Genomic DNA, 18,477 nt, shown 5'->3' on the forward strand with positions numbered 1-18,477 from the left:
GTGTAACCAGATATAAATCTGCTATCTCTGTCTGATCCATTTCGTGATGCTCCAAACACTGACACCATTTGGAATTTCTATTATTGTCTTTTCTTGTGTGCTTTTGAATTTCCATTTAAGGTTGTTGGTTTTTTTGTAATCAATGTTTTTTATTGCGTCAGAAAAAATGTTTAGAACTGGTGTTTAATTTAATATGCTGTAGAAGTAAGCGTTTATCCTTTTGTCTGTTCGCTTTGGAATGTAAACACGTAGTTTTATCAGTGCACATTTTGCTATAGTTGGTTTGGTTAGTTGTATATAAAGCGCTCCTTTGACAACGTGGCTAAGTTGGCCTTTGAAAATACCACAAAGCAATACATTTAAACCAGAGCTAATCATTATTCAAGTGAGAAAACGATTCATTTTTTAAAGTTTCCTACAGGTAATTATACTATATAAATTGTATCCTGTAGCTAATATACGCAAAAACAACGAAACCCAAATACGAAAATATCAGACACCTTATGAATAACATATTTTTAAAATGATCATTCTCATGCGGTTTCATGTGTTTTACGAATAGCACTTTTATACGGCTAGCTTGTTCTTGTTTTTTTTTCTTCATCCTTACACCTGTAATTCTTTACAATATCACACTATTTTAAATTAACAACAGCTATCAACTTACAAATTATTCTGTCAAACCTCTCTAAATATTCACCTAAACATGTGTTTCCATTTCACTTTAAGGCAATGGGATCATCTGGACATATTCATATGATGAAAACATTTTTTGGGGGGATTTTGCACCAGCTCATAAATGTTAGAAATGTATGGGAGTTTTTCAATATTATTTTCATGTATATATCTTTAGTTTGTACATGCATAAGTACAGCATAGTGACACATTAAAACCATAACTGCAAATTCCTTTGTATGTTCACTGGTCGATAGGTAGTCTTTCGAGCACAGGAAAGGAGGAAAGGAAAACGTATTAACTTTGCAGTCAACTTTTTCGGTGGAAATGTTGATTGTTTTAGGTATCTGTTTTCTGTTTTGGGTACGGGGACTGTGCTCCAGGTTAAACGTCAATCCCTTGCCAAATCTAATATAGAATGAGGTGCACTGATGGAGTAATTCTTGACTCTCCATTAGAGGTTTCACTCAGAACCATGCACTTAACTTGGGCGTCTTCACCCACCATCTTGCTTTTGCTCTGGTAGACAGAGCAGTGGTTATGCCTTTTAAGTGCAACATTGATATCCACCCCCACTGCACAATTTTACAATTAGGAATAGTATATGGCACTTACCGATTTCTGTTGCTGGAGATCCAATCAGAAATCATTGTTGCTGCCTGTTGGTGACATTGTTTGTTACCAAAGCTGCAAGCCAGCATGATCACTTCCCGGCGAAGTTCTCTGTACAACCATAACACAGTACAAATTATTAATCATATCTTATGGTTTAAAGAAATATAACTTTGTATGGTCAATGTCATGTTACAGGTATTATTGTAACCAGTATTTAAATGTTATGCCAAAAAAGTTTAAAAATATGTAATGTTGATGCATAATTGCACATAAGGGGGCATACCTCATGCATCAAGGTACACATCTTTGAAGGAAGATAAGAAGACAGAGGGATTGAAGTTTATCACATAAGGGACTAGAAGGGGAAACACTTTGAGACTGACCGTGATGAACAATCCACTCAATTATGTCCTATTTCTAGTTGCGGCTCGCTGCACTCACAAGGGGCATGACGGGGGTGCCAAGGGGGTAAAATGTAATTTAAAAAAAAAATATTACCTGATCCGCCGCCGCACAGCTCCTCTTTCTCCTGTTGCTGCAGGCAAAGACTCCCAGCCTGCCCTGCGGCCAGTTCTGAAACTGCTCAGAGCAGTATCAGGATTGGCTGGGAGCGCCCAGCCAGGGTGCTCCCAGGCAGGCTGAGAGCCTGTGCCTGCTCTCTCCAGCCCGGCAACACAGTGCCGAGCTGGAGAGAGTCTACTGCGCATGTTTGTTTGGCCGGCCCGAGACGGCCAGCCAAACGTACATGCACACTGAGGGGAGTGCACAGTGTACTCCCCTCATCCTCGTCATCCCCAATACCCCGCCCCTTTAACAAACAAAACAAAAATAAACATGGTTTATTACCATTTCATTTGTTAAACGATTTGCTGCTGCTGGCAAGGTTGACACACCTCCGTCCTAACGGAGGAGCTGCCGTTGCCTATTTCATGCCTAGAAGCAGAAACAGAAAATGTGTCTTGTCCCAACACTTATGGGTGCATGGAATGAAGGACTGAAGTTTCACACAGAACAGAAAAAAGAAACATTCTGAAAAGTTAACCATAAAATCTATTAATTCTACGCATAACTGTTCACTTTTTCATCCCTAAAGAAGTAGACAAAGCATACACCACAACAGAGACTCTTATACATGGCCTATGAAAATGTAGAACATGTAGATTAAAAACCCAAGAACTACAATGCACCATTCATGGGAGTTGAAAAATAAGAGGTGACAGAAGCAAAAATTTGAATTGAAAGAGTTCCCAAAACTGTTTTTATGTTTGAGGGTACTCTGTAGGGTGTGCAAAATTCACATACTTGCAGTGTAATTATGCGAAATGCATGAACACTCCAAAAATTACCTCATAAAAATTCAACTAAAAAATGTAATTTCAAAGTAATTTTCAGTCGCTCGGGTTCGAAACACTACAGCTCACATTTCGATTTTCATTTTTGTGCGAAAAAATTACTTGAACAGTCCAGTTGGGTAAAAACAATCTACCTGAAATGTTTGTTGACTGCCCATGTTAAAGGAAATTTGGCTTGTGTTCAAACACTGTCACTTTCATTCAGCATTTTTTTTTTGTGCTAAAAAATTACCTAAAAGGGCCACTAAGATAAAAAATCTACCTGACATGACAAGTGCTTTCCCCATACAGTACATCTTGTGTTAAAACTTCTCACCGAAATTATGCAATGTAAGACTATAGTGAAATTTATGTAATTTTGATGTGAAATCCTTGAGGATTGAGAAGATCTCCTTCCAGCTGTTGGAGCTTCCTTCAATGCAGCCCGCTAGTGCTTTTTTCTTCGTGTCTCTAATTTTCTGATGACAATGTCTGCACGCGGCCTTGTAGGTAGTTCTGTTGGTGGTGTCGTGGCTGGCTCTCCATTTCTTTTCTAGCTCTTTAAAGTGTTTTTTGGTGCCTCAGATGTCTTCTGTGTACCAATTGGCCTACTTGTTTGATCTGCTTTGCTTGTTAGGTTTTATGGGTGCGAGGAAGTGTGCAAAGTTCTTCATCCAATTGTTGAAGCTGTTGATATAATTGACAAGGCTGCCTGTGGGGCTAGGCCGATATGTGCTGAGGGCGCTGAGCCAGTCTGCTTCTGTGAGTTTGCTCCACCTGTGACTTGAAGTGCTGATCCTGGTAGGGGCGTTGACTTGAGGTGTGTTGACAAGCACTTTAACTCTGGTAAGCAGTGGTAAAGTTCATAGAGCCCTCATGCCCACAAAAATGAAAATTTGGAAAAGGCAAACCACTTGAGGGGAAAGACCACACCAAGGGTGTCAGGTCTAATACCCACAGATTGGGATGGCATGTACTACAATAGAATTTTTTTTATTCTTCAATCCTCCTGGGTAGCTTTTAAGAGTAGTCCCATTGATAACCCCAACCTGCTGCTGTTGATGGAACCTATCCTAATACATCAGTTTACTATTCACATTCTGTTGCATCTAAGTATTTCACCCGTTGATAACACTAAACACTCAGAGCATCATTCTGAGTTTGGGTGCCAACCATCTGCCCATCAGACCCGTGGGGAGGAAACTGTGACAGAGCTGAAGGCCTCCCCCCAGCCCTTTTACAATGTTTCCACTGGGCTTGCCGTTAGAAACCTCCATTTATGAAGGTTTCCGCCAGTAAGCACAGTGGAAACACTTTGGCTGCATTGGCCTCAGCTCCTGAGTGAGCTGAGGCATCCGTGGATGATGATGACTTTGACTGGCGCCACAATATTGTGCCGTCCCTCCCACTTCAACAATATGCTTTGAATCTCAAGTGGCAAGAGGGGGAGACCTCTTATGCACAATAAAATGTTTGTAATAGAAGACTAAGGTTATTGCTTTGTCACATATAACTGAAATTCTGTTCCAGGTGATCTTCAAAAATCTCTCATTTTTATACATAGACTCAACATAATGTTGTTTAGTAAATTCATGCAAAGTTGTTTTGATTGGCGTATATGATGTCTTTTCACTGTGTTTTCATGCAAATTTGAGAATTATTTTTCTGTATCCATGGTTAGAAATATTGCAATAAATTACCTTATTCAACCGTTGTTTTTTATTCATACACGATTAACACTTGGCATGACTTCTACTGTAAAATTCGAATTGTGCCTGCACTGTTGCTCCTTGAACTGGGTTCACAATGCATCAAATTCTTAAAGTGTGCTTCTCTTGATCTGCTGGGGGCAGCTCTGTTTGAAACTGAGGGACATCATTAAGCACCACTATCTGACAAAAAGTAGCACCATCATCGAAACATGATGTGAAAATATTTTGTAGCTGAATGTGGATCTCAGAAAAAGGTTCTTTACCAACTACTCACTAGAGCTGTATGTGATCATTGGCTAGGGAAAAGACAGGTAGCTGCTGCACACTCAGGTTATGTACGGGTAACCAACAATAATGGGGACTTAAATATGAATCAGTAACTTCATATGACAAGTATTTCAGAGTGACCTATGTCATTGGGATCTATAGTAGAAAAAACTTACTTGAGCTGAATCTGATGCTTTCCAGCTCTAGATCACAGGGACAAAAGTATTAAACATTAGTAGCTGACTGATACAGTATTATGATGAAATGAAAATTCAAATAATACATGGTTTGGTCAGGTCACCCTGCTCAAAGAGTAAATAATGAGTATCAAATCCTCTTTGAAGCCATGATGTCAAGCTTACAACCTGTTGTCATTTTTGCTCCCTGCACCACTGAGACCTTTACAAGACTGTTGGGAGAAACGGGGTGATTATATGTATACTTAATTATGGAGAATTGTTTTATTGGGTGCCTTGGTGTTCTCTTTGGACAGGAGGTTTCAAAGTTGGCCAAAAAGAGCTTGAGCCAATCCATAAAAAACACAGACTATACCAGTAAATTCCACACTGATCTATTTAGTGTAAACATGGTTTATAAGGATGTCCTTATAATCTGATTTAGAAGGTAAGTGGTCAAAACAGGCCATAGGAAGAATGTAAACCAGGAGGGCACAGCCCTTGGCTATGTGAAAAACATTCAAGGACATACAGAGTCATCCAAAATGCCTTCAGGCTTGGTTGGGTGACAAAGCTTTGAAGATTAGGGAGGTTACCCTTTGGGAAGCAGCACATATGCGCATATTTCCCAACCTACCCAAGCCAGGTGCAAGGTTTTCCAATCCAGTGGCATGGATCTGACAGGCTCACCAGAAGTGAAAACATGTGGCATCTTTAAGTTAAAGGCGTGGGACTTTCCCCACTGCCATATTGGAGAAGATGGCAAGATGATGAGCAATTAACTCCATTTGAAAAAAGATGGTACAATTATCTGTCTCCAGTCAATAGAAAAGAGCAAAAGGGAAAGTGGACATACCACTAATGATCAGGTCATGAGACATCAAGAAAGGATTAAAGGAGAGGTCTTCTCGGTCCTATATAACAACCCCTTTACAGGGCTTGAATGAACTGGAGATCTGGACTTTGATCTGTTGAGCTGACCTTTTTTTCTATAGGCAGTGCAATTTAGGGAGAATAGGGGAGGAACAGGGTAACAACCACAAAGGAAGGGGACACATGCTGGAGACCTAGACCCTAACTTAATGAGCCCATTTTCTTCCTTAACGGCTCCATTATCCGATCTCTTGCTCAGATCTTGTGACAGCCAGGAGTAAGCAGAGACTACATTTAATACAGAACTGCAAGAACTGCATACGCAAGCGGGAACCTTAAGAAATTAACCCACATGAGGGAACAACATTATGCTAGAACATATCTTTATATTGGAATAAAGGAATTAAGGACTTTCTGAAAGTTTCAGTGTCTCCTTCTTATAAACCCTGCAAATATGAACACAGGACTCAATCAATAAAGTTTTAATTTGCAGCATCCAAATCTGTGTAGACCTCCTTTGCATATGGACAATGAGATATATTAAATGCAAGAAATGGTATTTCAAATGGAATCCTTATCTACTCCATCTACTCAGCCAGGCAAGCATCTATTCCCTGTTACTTGATGCTTATTGTGGTCGGCCACGTTTGCCCAATCTATGCTTGATGCCTCAAATATTGGGATAGCAAAATCAATAGAAAAGTTTCCTATTTTAATCCTAGCATCTTCCAGGAATCCTTTTGCTTTACCCCTGGGGTGCAAATTAACATCTTCCCATGGAAAGCTGATTTCCTTTGAGGTAGGTGTCTGACAATTGATGGTATCCATGGGTTTTGATTGACCAAAATGCCGGGGTAGTGGAAATTACATCACACATGCTTTGTCCTTAATTACATCATAATACTTGAATCTATCCAAGAAGCTTTGTCAAATTACCTTTACTCTGATGACAGACTAATAATATCTTGACACAGACACACTCTCACCCGCAAACAAGCACAAAATATATATTTAAAAGCAGTTCTTGCTGTTCCATATTTTATTATTCTAATTTTAAATAATTCACTATAAGTATGAAAAGAAATGGGCAGAAAACATACAGGGTGAAACCCCGATGTCCACACAGACGAGCTGCCTGTGTGTTCTTGCCTCTAGTTTTGCCACCTCTGAGGGCAGAGGCTGAAAAGGCACAGGATACCTGGGCCAAACCAGGAGTTGACATTATGAACCCTGTTGAGCCCTAAATGACACCCATAATGGTATCAACTGCAATGATAGATCTTTTAGTCACACAATAATGTCTTTTTCACACCAAAATATTTGGGCTCAGAACTAGAAACAATAACCCACAATTAACTTTACAGTGAGTTTCTTTCTTTTGGATAGTTGCCCAGAGAAGCCAACTACCCACACTACTTAGACATTATCAGAGTTTCTGCTATTGTGGTTCAAGTTGTTCGATCTTCTTTGGATAGCCGAAGCACAGTTTGACCATCACACGCTCTCTCATTTTGTGGTTCCCAAGTAGATGAGCAGAAATGTCCTTTCTTTTGGTTGCCTATTTTTGATTTGTTGGAGTGGATGGAATGCTGTAAAGCAGCAACATCTTCTGTTCCCGCATTGTTTAGAAACATGGAATATGCAAGGTCATTTGAGCATCCATAGTCTCTGTCGGCATTAATCCCTGACCCCAATCCCATTGAGGCTGAGATGCAATAATCAAGGGAGGCAATGCAATATTGTTGATCCTTCATATGTAGGTGATGCATCGGCTCCGAGCCATCAAAGTCGGAGTCAGAAGCTGGAGCCGATGTGCTGTGCAGCGGGCGATATGATTTCCCAATTGCAGAGGCAGCAGCAATGCGCTGGCGTTGAGGGAGATGTGCCAGTTACAATCAGTGCATCTGTGTTGATGCATGAGTTCTGGTAGTTGCAGCAGATTATACCCACTCCCAAGGGCCGAGGACTCGATTGGCACCACTTGGCAGGGCACAACTTGCAACAAGCAAAGTCCAGGTGCTGTTGTCAGTTGATGAGAACTCTTAGAAGTCCCTGAGACTTGGAACAGGGGGCAAGCTAGCATACCCTTAGAGTCAAAATGGGTCCAAGTGAGATGAGTCCAGTCCTTTAGCAGGGCAGAGGGCAGCAGGCAGCAGGGCAGCATAGCAAAAAAGCAGTTCTTCCAGAGCAGCAGTCCAGAATGTCAGCCCTTGTAGCAGTACAGCAGTCCTTCCTACTGGCAGAGTTCTTCACAGGTCCAGTAGTGTACTGAGTTGGTAGGGTCAGAGGTCCAGTACTTAGACCCAGCTGTGCCTTTGAAGTGGGGCTTACTTTAAAGAAGGGTATTTGAAGTGTACAGGTGTCATTTCTTCCTGCCCTGGCTCCTGAATCACTACAGGGGGTGTGCCGCCTTTTGTGTGGGGACAGGACACAGCGCATTCAGGTATAAGTATGAGGCTGTGCTCAGCTCAGCTCCTCTCTCCCATCCAACCCAGGATGGCCCATCAGGATGTTGATGGCCCATCAGTCACACCTAAGCTCCCTTTGTGTGTTGCTGTCTAGAGGGAATGCACAAAGTTTATCTGTCACCCACACCAGATGTGTATTGAAGACAGGCTCCAGGCCCACAGGGCTAAAACCAGGAAAATGCCAACTTTCTAAAATTGACATTTTCAAAATTATAACCATAATCTGACCTTACCATTACAGAGAAATTATCATTACAATTCCATAGGTACTAAGCATGACAGATCTACCTTCTCTCTATTAGGAATTACAGCTTATTAGTTGAAATAAGGAATTTTCAATGCTAGCCTATGAGAGTGGTAGGTTTCTCAGTAGCGAAAAATGAATTTGGAAGTTTTTCACTACCAGGACAAGTAAAACTTAAAAGCATTTCCTACCTTTCTAGTTACATAGTACCCTGCCCTTTAGACTATCTAGGGCTTGCATTAGGGGTGGCTTATATGTAATAAAATGAAGTATAAGGCTTGGAAAGAGATTTGAAATGCTTAGTCGACATGGCAGTGTAAACTGCACACACAGGCTCTGCAATAGCACCCCTGAGACATGTTTAAGTTCTACTTGAATGGGTGGCACAATCAGTGGTGCAGTCCCACTAGAAGCACTTAATTTACAGGCCCTGGGGACATGTAGTGCACTTTACTAGGGACGTATAAGTAAATTAAATATGTCATTTGCAGGTGTACCAATCAAACCATGTTTAAACCATGTTTAAACCATGTTTAAACCATGTTTAGGTGAGAGAGCACAGGCACTTTAGCACTGGTCAGCAGTTGCAGTGCTCAGAGTCCCATGGCCAAGAAAAAGAAATCAGCAAAATATGAGACAAGCAGGCAAAACATTTGAGGGAAGACCATCATAAGGCTGTCAGGTATAACAACACCCATCTGCTGACTTGGCAGAGTGGTACCAACAGCCAAGGGCTAAATAAGGACTTTGTTTTTTGGCAGATTTTCATCTTTAATGCTCTGGGATAGTTCTAATTTAAGTAACCTCTTTAAAGCCATTAAACTCTTCAACTTAGCCTTAATTCACACAATAACATTCACAGAACATTCAGCCGTGGATAGGAAATAGTCAAGATGCCAAGTCTTCTTGCTGATTGGGACATGCCTTACTACACTCACAGTTAATTTTCTGAACAGGGCCTGCATTTTAAATCATTTGACTTCAGTACCTGCTCAAAACCTTGGATCTTAAATTGATATGCAGGGTGTGCACACAAGCAGGGTTTTCAATTTGTAACCGATGCCATTCTGATGAGGAAAATGCAGCCCTACCTTAGCTGGAACCTGCCCCATGGGATCAGGCGTTTTTGGCTCCTATTGCGTCGGGGACTACTTCCCCTCAACTCATTGCGGGCCAGATGGTATGGTTCTTCAGCCACTTGTAACCTTTGTCATAAGGGTGATCAAGACCTGAACCATGTAGTTTTTATATGTCCGGCCTTACTGTCTTTTCATCATAAGTGGATACGCCCTATCTGTCTCAAACTATCATTACGCACAGCCACTGAGCTAAGGTTGGCCTTTTTTGACTCTCCCAATGAGATGTTTTGTTATAGAGTTTTTAACTTTTTTTAAAGTTTTTTACCCTTATATTAAATTCAATTTTCATATTCTGTCTAAAGTGTGTTTAGGAATTATGCTTGCTTTATGTGATCAGATCTCTTCGGGGATGGTGGGTGATAGTCATATATATAATACTGTGTTATTTATCCATTTTACGTATTTATTCTTTTATGTGGAACTCTATTGAGTTCTGTATCATAATAAACTTGAAACTTGGAACTTGGAACTTGGAACTTGAAACTTGATATGCAGGGTGTCTAGTGATTTAAGTGCAAACTTCCCCTTCCCATTGAGGGTTCCTGTTTTATTCTTGAAACGTCACAATTTGCTTCTTCAAAGTCTGGTTAAAATGAATAAAAACATGTATCCAAAAGGTTGGTTTGGCTACAACCTCTGTGTCCCTTCTCTTTTTAAATACCTGGATGTTCACCTGCACGTATTTCTCATGCTACGAGGGTAGAATAACAGAACATGTTTTCCGCTCTCCATTCCACTGCCCTCAGAAGAAGTCACCCATGGGTTATGACTTAATCTCAGGGCAAATAATGATCCTCCGAGGCATAGATACAGGGGTTACAACATGTGGCCTTCACGCTGCAAACATCACAATTCACCAAATTCTGGCCACATCTCTCCTGCATCTGATGTATGTCTTTTTTCTCTGAATAACTGCACTAGGCCATGCAGATTATAGGACACAGATCTAATTTCTTTATGGCCCTATTCACTATCTGTATGCAACCTTGGCTACTTTAGCCACTTCCCTAAAATGCTAGTGTTACCGTATTGAGCCACTCATGCTCCATCGACCACTTATCCATGATTGCCTCTTCACTGCAGCAGCAAGGTACATCAGGTGTTCCTTCCTCCCTCATCAGAAGTGCCACTTTTTCTGTTGCATTAAGTCTAGCTTCAGCTGGCTCCTAATATAGGAGTGGCCTAGCTGAGACACAAGGAGGAGCTACTAGCCAGAGCCTTCAGCAAAAACATTATAAAATATAATTTAAAAAACCTCCTAAAGATGTCAAGACTATTTTGCTAGCTATGATTCTAGTTATAGATATTATTCAGGGCCTCTGGATTTTTCATTTTTTTGTGATTATGCGCCTGCAGCACTTTCAACAGAATTATATATTTACCGTATTTGCTAAATACCCCACCTTCTTCTGCATCATTGACAGATTTCAAACTGTTTTATACCTGAAACTGGCCAACAGTTAATACAATATTACTCTAGTAGTAAGGCATCTGAAACATTTAATTGGTCACTCTTCAGCTGCTAAAGGCTGTAGTCAGGATTTAAGCTGATTAGTGAGTAGCAACGTTAGCCCAGTCAATATTTAATGTTAAAATGACAAAATAGTGAAATGTGTCTTGTCCTGCCACTTTCTTTCGTCACACTGCCACATAATTTGGTCCTCTCCTGAAGTATATTTTCAGTGTCCCTGTAAAAATTGAATATCACATGGTATTGCTGTTAACATATATTATACTGTCTGGATTCTGTTGAATATACATAAATTCCAAAGTGAATTTTACTGAAGGAAGATACCCAGTTTTGAATAGTATGGTTATCTTCTAATTCCCTCTCTATACAGGTGAAAGAGTGAATTGAATGTAAAAACACGGTTCCCATAAGATTTGGCGGGAATGGAAAAGGTGACTTCTGCATTAAGCCATTAACGTTTCATACATTTACAGAGCACTGAGACGCACCAGGAATAATAAATGAGCTGTCGGCACAGGCTGAATAAGGGAGAAAACAGGACCGTGATCACTCTCTGAAAGGATCACGATTAGAAGGAAGGGATGGATTGGTTTTGTAGTGGCAGCATGAACATTATTTCCACCTTTTTAAAAGATATTTATACATTTTCATGGAAACAAAAGTAGACAGTGAGATGCTACCACGGGGAGCTGCATGCCTCCCTCTTCAGAGGCAATCTTTGGAGTTCTGATTGAGCAATCCAGCTTGATTTCTTATCAATATTCTACGGACATACAGTTTGTTTCGAGACTAAAAAAATATCGAATTAAAAACACCTATGTAGCTGTCTGAAGGATGTAACCGTCTGTCGGCCGAGCTATGTGTGAGCATTGGAATAAGGTGTACACTGCTATTGTGTTGAAACCAAAGCCTATGAAATAACAGAAGGGCAAGCAATGGAATTTCGTTAAGGCCTGCTTCACAATGTTTCATTGTAAGACTCTTTCAGATCTCTGTAAATAACAATAATTTGCAACTCTTTGAACACCTGTAGATTTTGAGCCAAAAGTAGAAAAAGAATTAAATAACCTGAATACTGAGCTGATCGGATTGCCTTCAGATATTAAATCATATGATTGGGGCTCTTTAAAAGAACAGCAGAAAAACATGTCCTTATTGCTTTCCCAGGAATTTCCTGCTTGTGTGCTTCGTGCACTTCTTGACTCGGGGGTTAAATCACTGTCAAATTATATGATTGTTTAACACCTGATCTTCTTTTAAGCCGTCTTGCTTTGTGAGACATTATAGCAAATGAGGTTCGTGCTTCTATGTAGTATGATGCCATCATATAATTAAAAATGTAAAATCATGTCTGCGAAATCCCGAGTTTGTTCCACCACTGTAAAAAACATCTATGTGTTTATTCTCTATTGCAAAATAACTCTTTCGAGTAGTCATTACATTTCTAAAATAAAATGTACTGATCTCCTTTAGTGGTAGCAGCTAATAACTTGCAGTTCATGAATTGCAATCCCGCAGAGAGGCCATCTCATCCTTTCACAATCGATGTAGGTAAAATGAGTACCATAAACATGGTTAACGTCACATTTTGTTTACTGCATACAGCAAAGAAAATAAGTTATTAAGCGATATATAAAAAGAAGATTTTATTAAAAGTTCCATAGCTCAATTGTTCAAGAAGGACCTGAAGTTTATCGCAGACCGGTAGAATGCTGTTCTACAACTCTATTGGACACAAGCTGACAATATGTGCAACGATCTTTATTTCAGTACATATTTGCCTGCATGTTCGGCCTGTTACCCACACAATAACAAAACAATGCTACCAATGTTGTTGGATTAAATCCACTGTAGGCAGTTGTCAAAAACAATCTCCGGAAGACAGCACCAGATTTCGAAAATGGCCTAAAAACTGGAAGTTTGATAAGGGGTAAAAAAAATTGATGAATTTTAGAAAGGATACAGTTTTAATTGGTTATCAGCTGAATTTCACAAAGGATATAGGCCCTCATTACAACCCAGGCGGTCGTTGTTAAAGCGGCGGTAATACCGCCAACAGGCCGGTGGAAAAAAAAATGGGATTGCGACCACGGCGGAAACCGCCAACATAGACAGCCACTTTAACACTCCGACCACCGCAGCGGTACAAACAAACAGCGCGGCGGTAACCGCCAACAGACAGACGGAAGACAATGTACCGCCCACCCTATCACAAGATGCCAATCCGCCACCTTTTCCGGGGTGGAACCAACGCAATCAAAAACACGGCGGAAACAGTACACAGAAGGGGAAATCACTCACCTCTCCACACCCCACGAGGAACCAGGATGACATGGAGCCAGAACTTCACATCCTGCCGGCGATCGTCGTCCTGCTCCTCTATCATGAGCTCCAGAGACGGCGGCGACAACAACGGTGAGTACTGCACCTACAACACACGGGAGGGGGGAAGGGAAAAGGGAGTGACACACACGCAACACCCCCACCCTCACCCTCACCCACAACACCATACACACAAATACATGCTGCAACATTACATATACACCCTCCCACCCCCTTCAATAACGCAAGGACAAAAGGAATTGATTTGAGCGAATGTAATCAATAAAAATCCAGTACTCAAAACTCTAAATACAGTATATACAATTATGTACACCAACTACACAAGTCCGGATAGTGCACCAATCATTGTCCGTGGACCACTGGGCCAAAAATGCATGGGCGAGGCCCACACTCGATACCTGAGTCCAAACGGAGAGAACACTGGAGGGGCATCAGATGGAAAATAAACAGGCACCTCAGGGGGAGGCGGAGGGGGGGCACCTCAGCCTGATGAACGCACAACGCCACTGCTCCACGAGGGGGCTCCATGCCCACTGCTGTATCCTGGGGAGTACAAAGCCACAGTCTCTCAAGTCTTTCCAGTGGGTGGTTTGCTCACTGCTTTATCCTGGGGAGTGCAAAGCCACAGTCTCTCAAGTCTTTCAGTTGGGTGGTTTGCCCACTGCTTTATCCTGGGGAGTGCAAAGCCACAGTCTCTCAAGTCTTTCCAGTGTGTGGGTTGCCCACTGCTTCATCCTGGGGAGTGCAAAGCCACAGTCTCCCAAGTCTTTCCAGTGGGTGGGTTGCCCACTGCTTTATCCTGGGGAGTCAAAGCCACAGTCTCTCAAGTCTTTCCAGTGGGTGGGTTGCCCACTGCTTTATCCAGGGGAGTGCAAAGCCACAGTCTCTCAAGTCTTTTCATGGGGTGGGTTGCCCACTGCTTTATCCTGGGGAGTGCAAAGCAGCAGTCTCTCAAGTGGATGTATCTCTCCACTGGTTCTGGAGGGGGCTTTGTGCCCAGAGTGCTTCATCCTGCCAAGGACAGAGGTAGTGGCTGTATCTCTCCACTGAAAGTGATGCATCATTGAAGCTGCACAGGCTCCTGGAACTCACCACCAGCCTCGGAGGACTGACCACTGGGGATGGCAGCCATGTCTGCGGTGGTGCCAATGGCTCAGGATGTCACGGGGCCGCTGGCGGTGTGGGAGCGGTGCTGGCGGCGGGCTCTGTTGCAGCGGTGCTGGTGGCGGGCTCAGTGACTGTGGTGCTGGTGGCGGGCTCAGTGACTGCGGTGCTCGTGGTGGGCGCAGTGACTGCAGTGCTGGTGGCAGGCTCAATGACAGCGGTGCTGGTGGCGGGCTCTGTGGCGGTGCAGATGGCGGTGCAGGTGGCGATCTTCTCTGCCGTACAGGTTGGCGTCAACGTGAACAGAAGGTGTCACACTGGTCCCTCATTCGGTGCCAGCATGCCCTCTCCTGACCTGCCCTTCAGTTTCTGGCCCTTCCCCACCTTGGATGGTGGCGCTGCTGTCTTGCCACTATCCCCTTTTGGTTTCCCTGAGCCGTTGGTGGCATATGTTTTCTGCTTCTCCCTCCGGGATGTGGGCAACTTTTTAAGTTTTGCAGGTGGCAGAATGTCCTTGCCCTCGCTCCGAGGCACACTGGCAGCCCTGGTGGTTGGCGCACTCCAATAGCCCACAGTTGCTGGCACCACTGTGCCTGGTGAGGTTGTGGCTGAGGTGCTGGGTTGGGACCTGAAAAGCCTGGCCGTAGGGGACGGGCGGGGGGAGGTGTAGGGAAGAAGTCAATATTACCCAGGAAAAGATTTTTAGACACACTGGGATGGGCAGATGGAGGGGGTTTGGGAGTGGAGGAAGAGGTAGTGGTTGTAGGAGGTGTACGTCTGCTGAATTTTGGGTGAAGGTGCATGGGCTGGAGGCTGTTGTGAGGTGGATGGCTTTTGGGTGGGTGCGTGCCTGCGTTTGTGTAGTTTGGGAGGAGGGCTCACCGACACACTGGTAGGGGACACGGGATGTGTGAATGGTAGTGGGGGTGGTGAGTGCACGTGAGCTGTGTGTGGTGATGAGCGTGCTGGTGATGGAGGTAGTGGCTGAAGATGTAGTGCATGCAGGTGTGAGTGGAGACGAGACTGGGAGGGAGGAGGGAGACATGGAGGAGGGAGACACAGTGGAGGCAGTGGATGTTGGTATGTCTGCATGGGTATGATGTTTGTGTGAGTGCCTGTGGGATGTGTCGTGCTTATGTTTGCCTGAGCCACTTTTGTGTGTTGAGGTTTGTGCATGCTGGTCTGATGGTGTGCCTGGGATAGGCTGAGGTACAGGGGATTGGGTCTGGGTGGAGGAAGTTTTGGCTGATCCTCTGCAGCCTTGTTCACAGGTAAGCCAGATTATCGTATCAACGTTCTCACTCCAACATGTGATTTAAAATAGTATACAAGTCCCATAATGCAGATGAACTGTGACATATTTCCATATTTTTTGCCAAGTGGCGTTCTTTATTTAAGTCATTTACTGTCCTCAGATGCATATATAAATCTTTGTTATTTCAATAACCACGTGTGAAAATTATTTCAACCATTCTTTATAACCTTTGCTCGTATTTGCTGTCACACATTAGAGCTCACAAGCTTCGGTAAAGCAAAATCATCGACAGGGGCCAAGTTCCCATGTTGGTTCCCTTGCTCACCTCCATGTATTTAAATAACGGGCTTAGTCCATTTCACAACGTAGAAGGCAGGCTGGTCATGCTCCATGAATTACATCCGAACCACAAGTTTCCATCCTCTAGCAGCCTCCAACCCTGCAGGGCAGCCTCAGGCCACAGGGGACGGAACATCTCATGCATATTTCACCATTCAAAGAAAAGAAAGACTGAAGCCTGATTTCACCATCACCCTCAGCTTTTATTAGAGTGGCAGCATTACACTTTCTCCTTACGCGTTTCGGCTGATCCTCTGCAGCCTTGTTCACAGGTGAGCCAGATTATCGTATCAACCTTCTCACTCCAACACGTGATTTAAAATAGTATACAAGTCCCATAATGCATCTGAACTGTGACATATATCCATATTTTTTGCCAAGTGGTGTTCCTTATTTAAGTCATTTACTGTCCTCAGATGCATATATAAATCTTTGTTATTTCAATAACCACATTTGAAAATTATTTCAACCATTCTTTATAATCTTTGCTCGTATTTGTTGTCACACATTATAGCTCACAAGCTTCGGTAAAGCAAAATCATCGACAGGGGCCAAGTTCCCATGTCGTCTCCCTTGCTCACCTCCACGTATTTAAATAACTGGCTTAGTCCATTTCACAACGTAGAAGGCTGGCGGGTCATGCTCCATGAATTACATCTGAACCACAAGTTTCCATCCTCTAGGAGCCTCCAACCCTGCAGGGCGGCCTCAGGCTACGGGGGACGGAACAGCTCGTGCATATTTCACCATTCAAAGAAAAGAAAGACTGAAGTCTGATTTCACCATCACCCTCAGCTTTTATTAGAGTGGCAGCATTACACTTCCTCCTTACGCGTTTCGGCTGATCCTCTGCAGCCTTGTTCACAGGTAAGCCAGATTTTCGTATCAACGTTCTCACTTCAACACGTGATTTAAAATAGTATACAAGTCCCATAATGCATCTGAACTGTGACATATTTCCATATTTTTTGCCAAGTGGCCTTCCTTATTTAAGTCATTTACAATCCTCAGATGCATCTATAAATCTTACCCCTGCCACTGCCACTGCCACCCGGCAGAGGATGCCAGAGACAGACAGCCCTCCCCAGGATGATGGCTCCAGTGAGGACTACAGCTCTGGATGTCTGGCAATTGATGACTTACCTGGCCCATCTGGGACATCTGGTCAGTCCACCACCACCTGCCTCACCCTTTCCACATATGGCCCCCACTCCTGTGATAACAACAACACAGGCAACCCCTTTGCCACAAACCTGTGTCCCAAGGACTGTCCAAACAGCAGTGTGCCCCACAGTACAGGGTCCTGAGTATACCCCTCACACCTAAGACGATGATGGACCTGGTGCAGCTGGGAGTGGGCACACTGTGCCAGGGGCACAGGCAGAGTGGGCCTGGGCCAGTGAGAGGGCACCTGTGTGCCAAGAGATGGGACCCATGAGGGAAAAGACTAGACAGGAGGCCATCCCTCAAGGCCTGGGAGCATACTAGCCATCCCAGGACAAGATGGGCCAGATATTCTCCACCTTGCTAGAGAACCAGAGGCTGCAGTGGGAATACCACCAGGAGGCCATGCAACAGTGGCAAGCTCCTAATGCCCCAATAGCCACCACTGCAACGGTGCAAAAGGAACTCAATTCCATCCAGCATGCATCTTCCTCCTACCAGCAGGCCCACTAGCCACATACCATCTGTGCCATCCACTACTGCCTCAGAAAGTGGAATAGAGGCTGTGTCAGAGGACTCACAGGCCACTAGCACCCCTCCCTCTGTAGTTGAGGAACCCTCCTGCAAACAAGGTCATCCATCCATACATCCTTCAGAAGCTGATGCCAAGACCAAGACACTGCCAGGAAGTGGCACTCTCTTGAACATTCTCCCATGTGTGCCACTGACACACCCTGTTCACTGTCCACTGTCATCTCTCCGTATTCCCATTGGTCCATGGATACTGGACCTGTACTACCAACAGCTGGGCCAACTGCTCTGATGATTTCAGCCTCCCTGAACCCCTCATCACCCATTGGACTTGTAAATAACAATAAACACAATTGAGCACAGCTACTGCCTACCTGTCTTTATTGTAACCTGTATGAATTAACTGTTGTACGATATGTCAGTTTACTTAAACCTCTGACCAGCAAAAGTATGTAAGGTGGACAGAAGGGGGTGGCACATGCAGCAAGTTTGTTAGTAGAACAGACTCATCCTCAAATCCTGTATTAAAGGAGCCACCAGTCAAGGCAGGAACCAGAGTAGCACCACCCAAATTACATGCAAATACACCAAGACAGGGACAACCACCACGTTAGGAGTCACTGTTGCCCAGCCAACACACATGCAGTATATTGTGTGCACTATCCTATCATGGATATTCCCATGCAGATGTGATGGCAGCCAACAGCACAGTATACATACAAGACACTTGACACATAACTGTAGATCATTGGAAGTATTGTTTCATCAAC

The 18,477-nt window shown here is 43.5% G+C and overlaps 1 protein-coding gene across 1 annotated transcript in view; it reads right to left on the reverse strand.

The window, feature by feature from the left end:
* TRHDE (thyrotropin releasing hormone degrading enzyme) overlaps positions 1–18,477 on the reverse strand; it is a 2,205,852-nt gene that overhangs the window by 376,905 nt on the left and 1,810,470 nt on the right. Inside the window, exon 15 of the mRNA XM_069229561.1 lies at positions 1,291–1,398. Within this exon, the coding sequence (XP_069085662.1) occupies positions 1,291–1,398 (108 nt within the window). The remainder of the gene's footprint in view (positions 1–1,290; positions 1,399–18,477) is intronic.

The sequence above is a fragment of the Pleurodeles waltl genome, chromosome 4_1 (assembly GCF_031143425.1).
Source record: "Pleurodeles waltl isolate 20211129_DDA chromosome 4_1, aPleWal1.hap1.20221129, whole genome shotgun sequence".
Lineage (NCBI taxonomy): Eukaryota > Metazoa > Chordata > Amphibia > Caudata > Salamandridae > Pleurodeles > Pleurodeles waltl.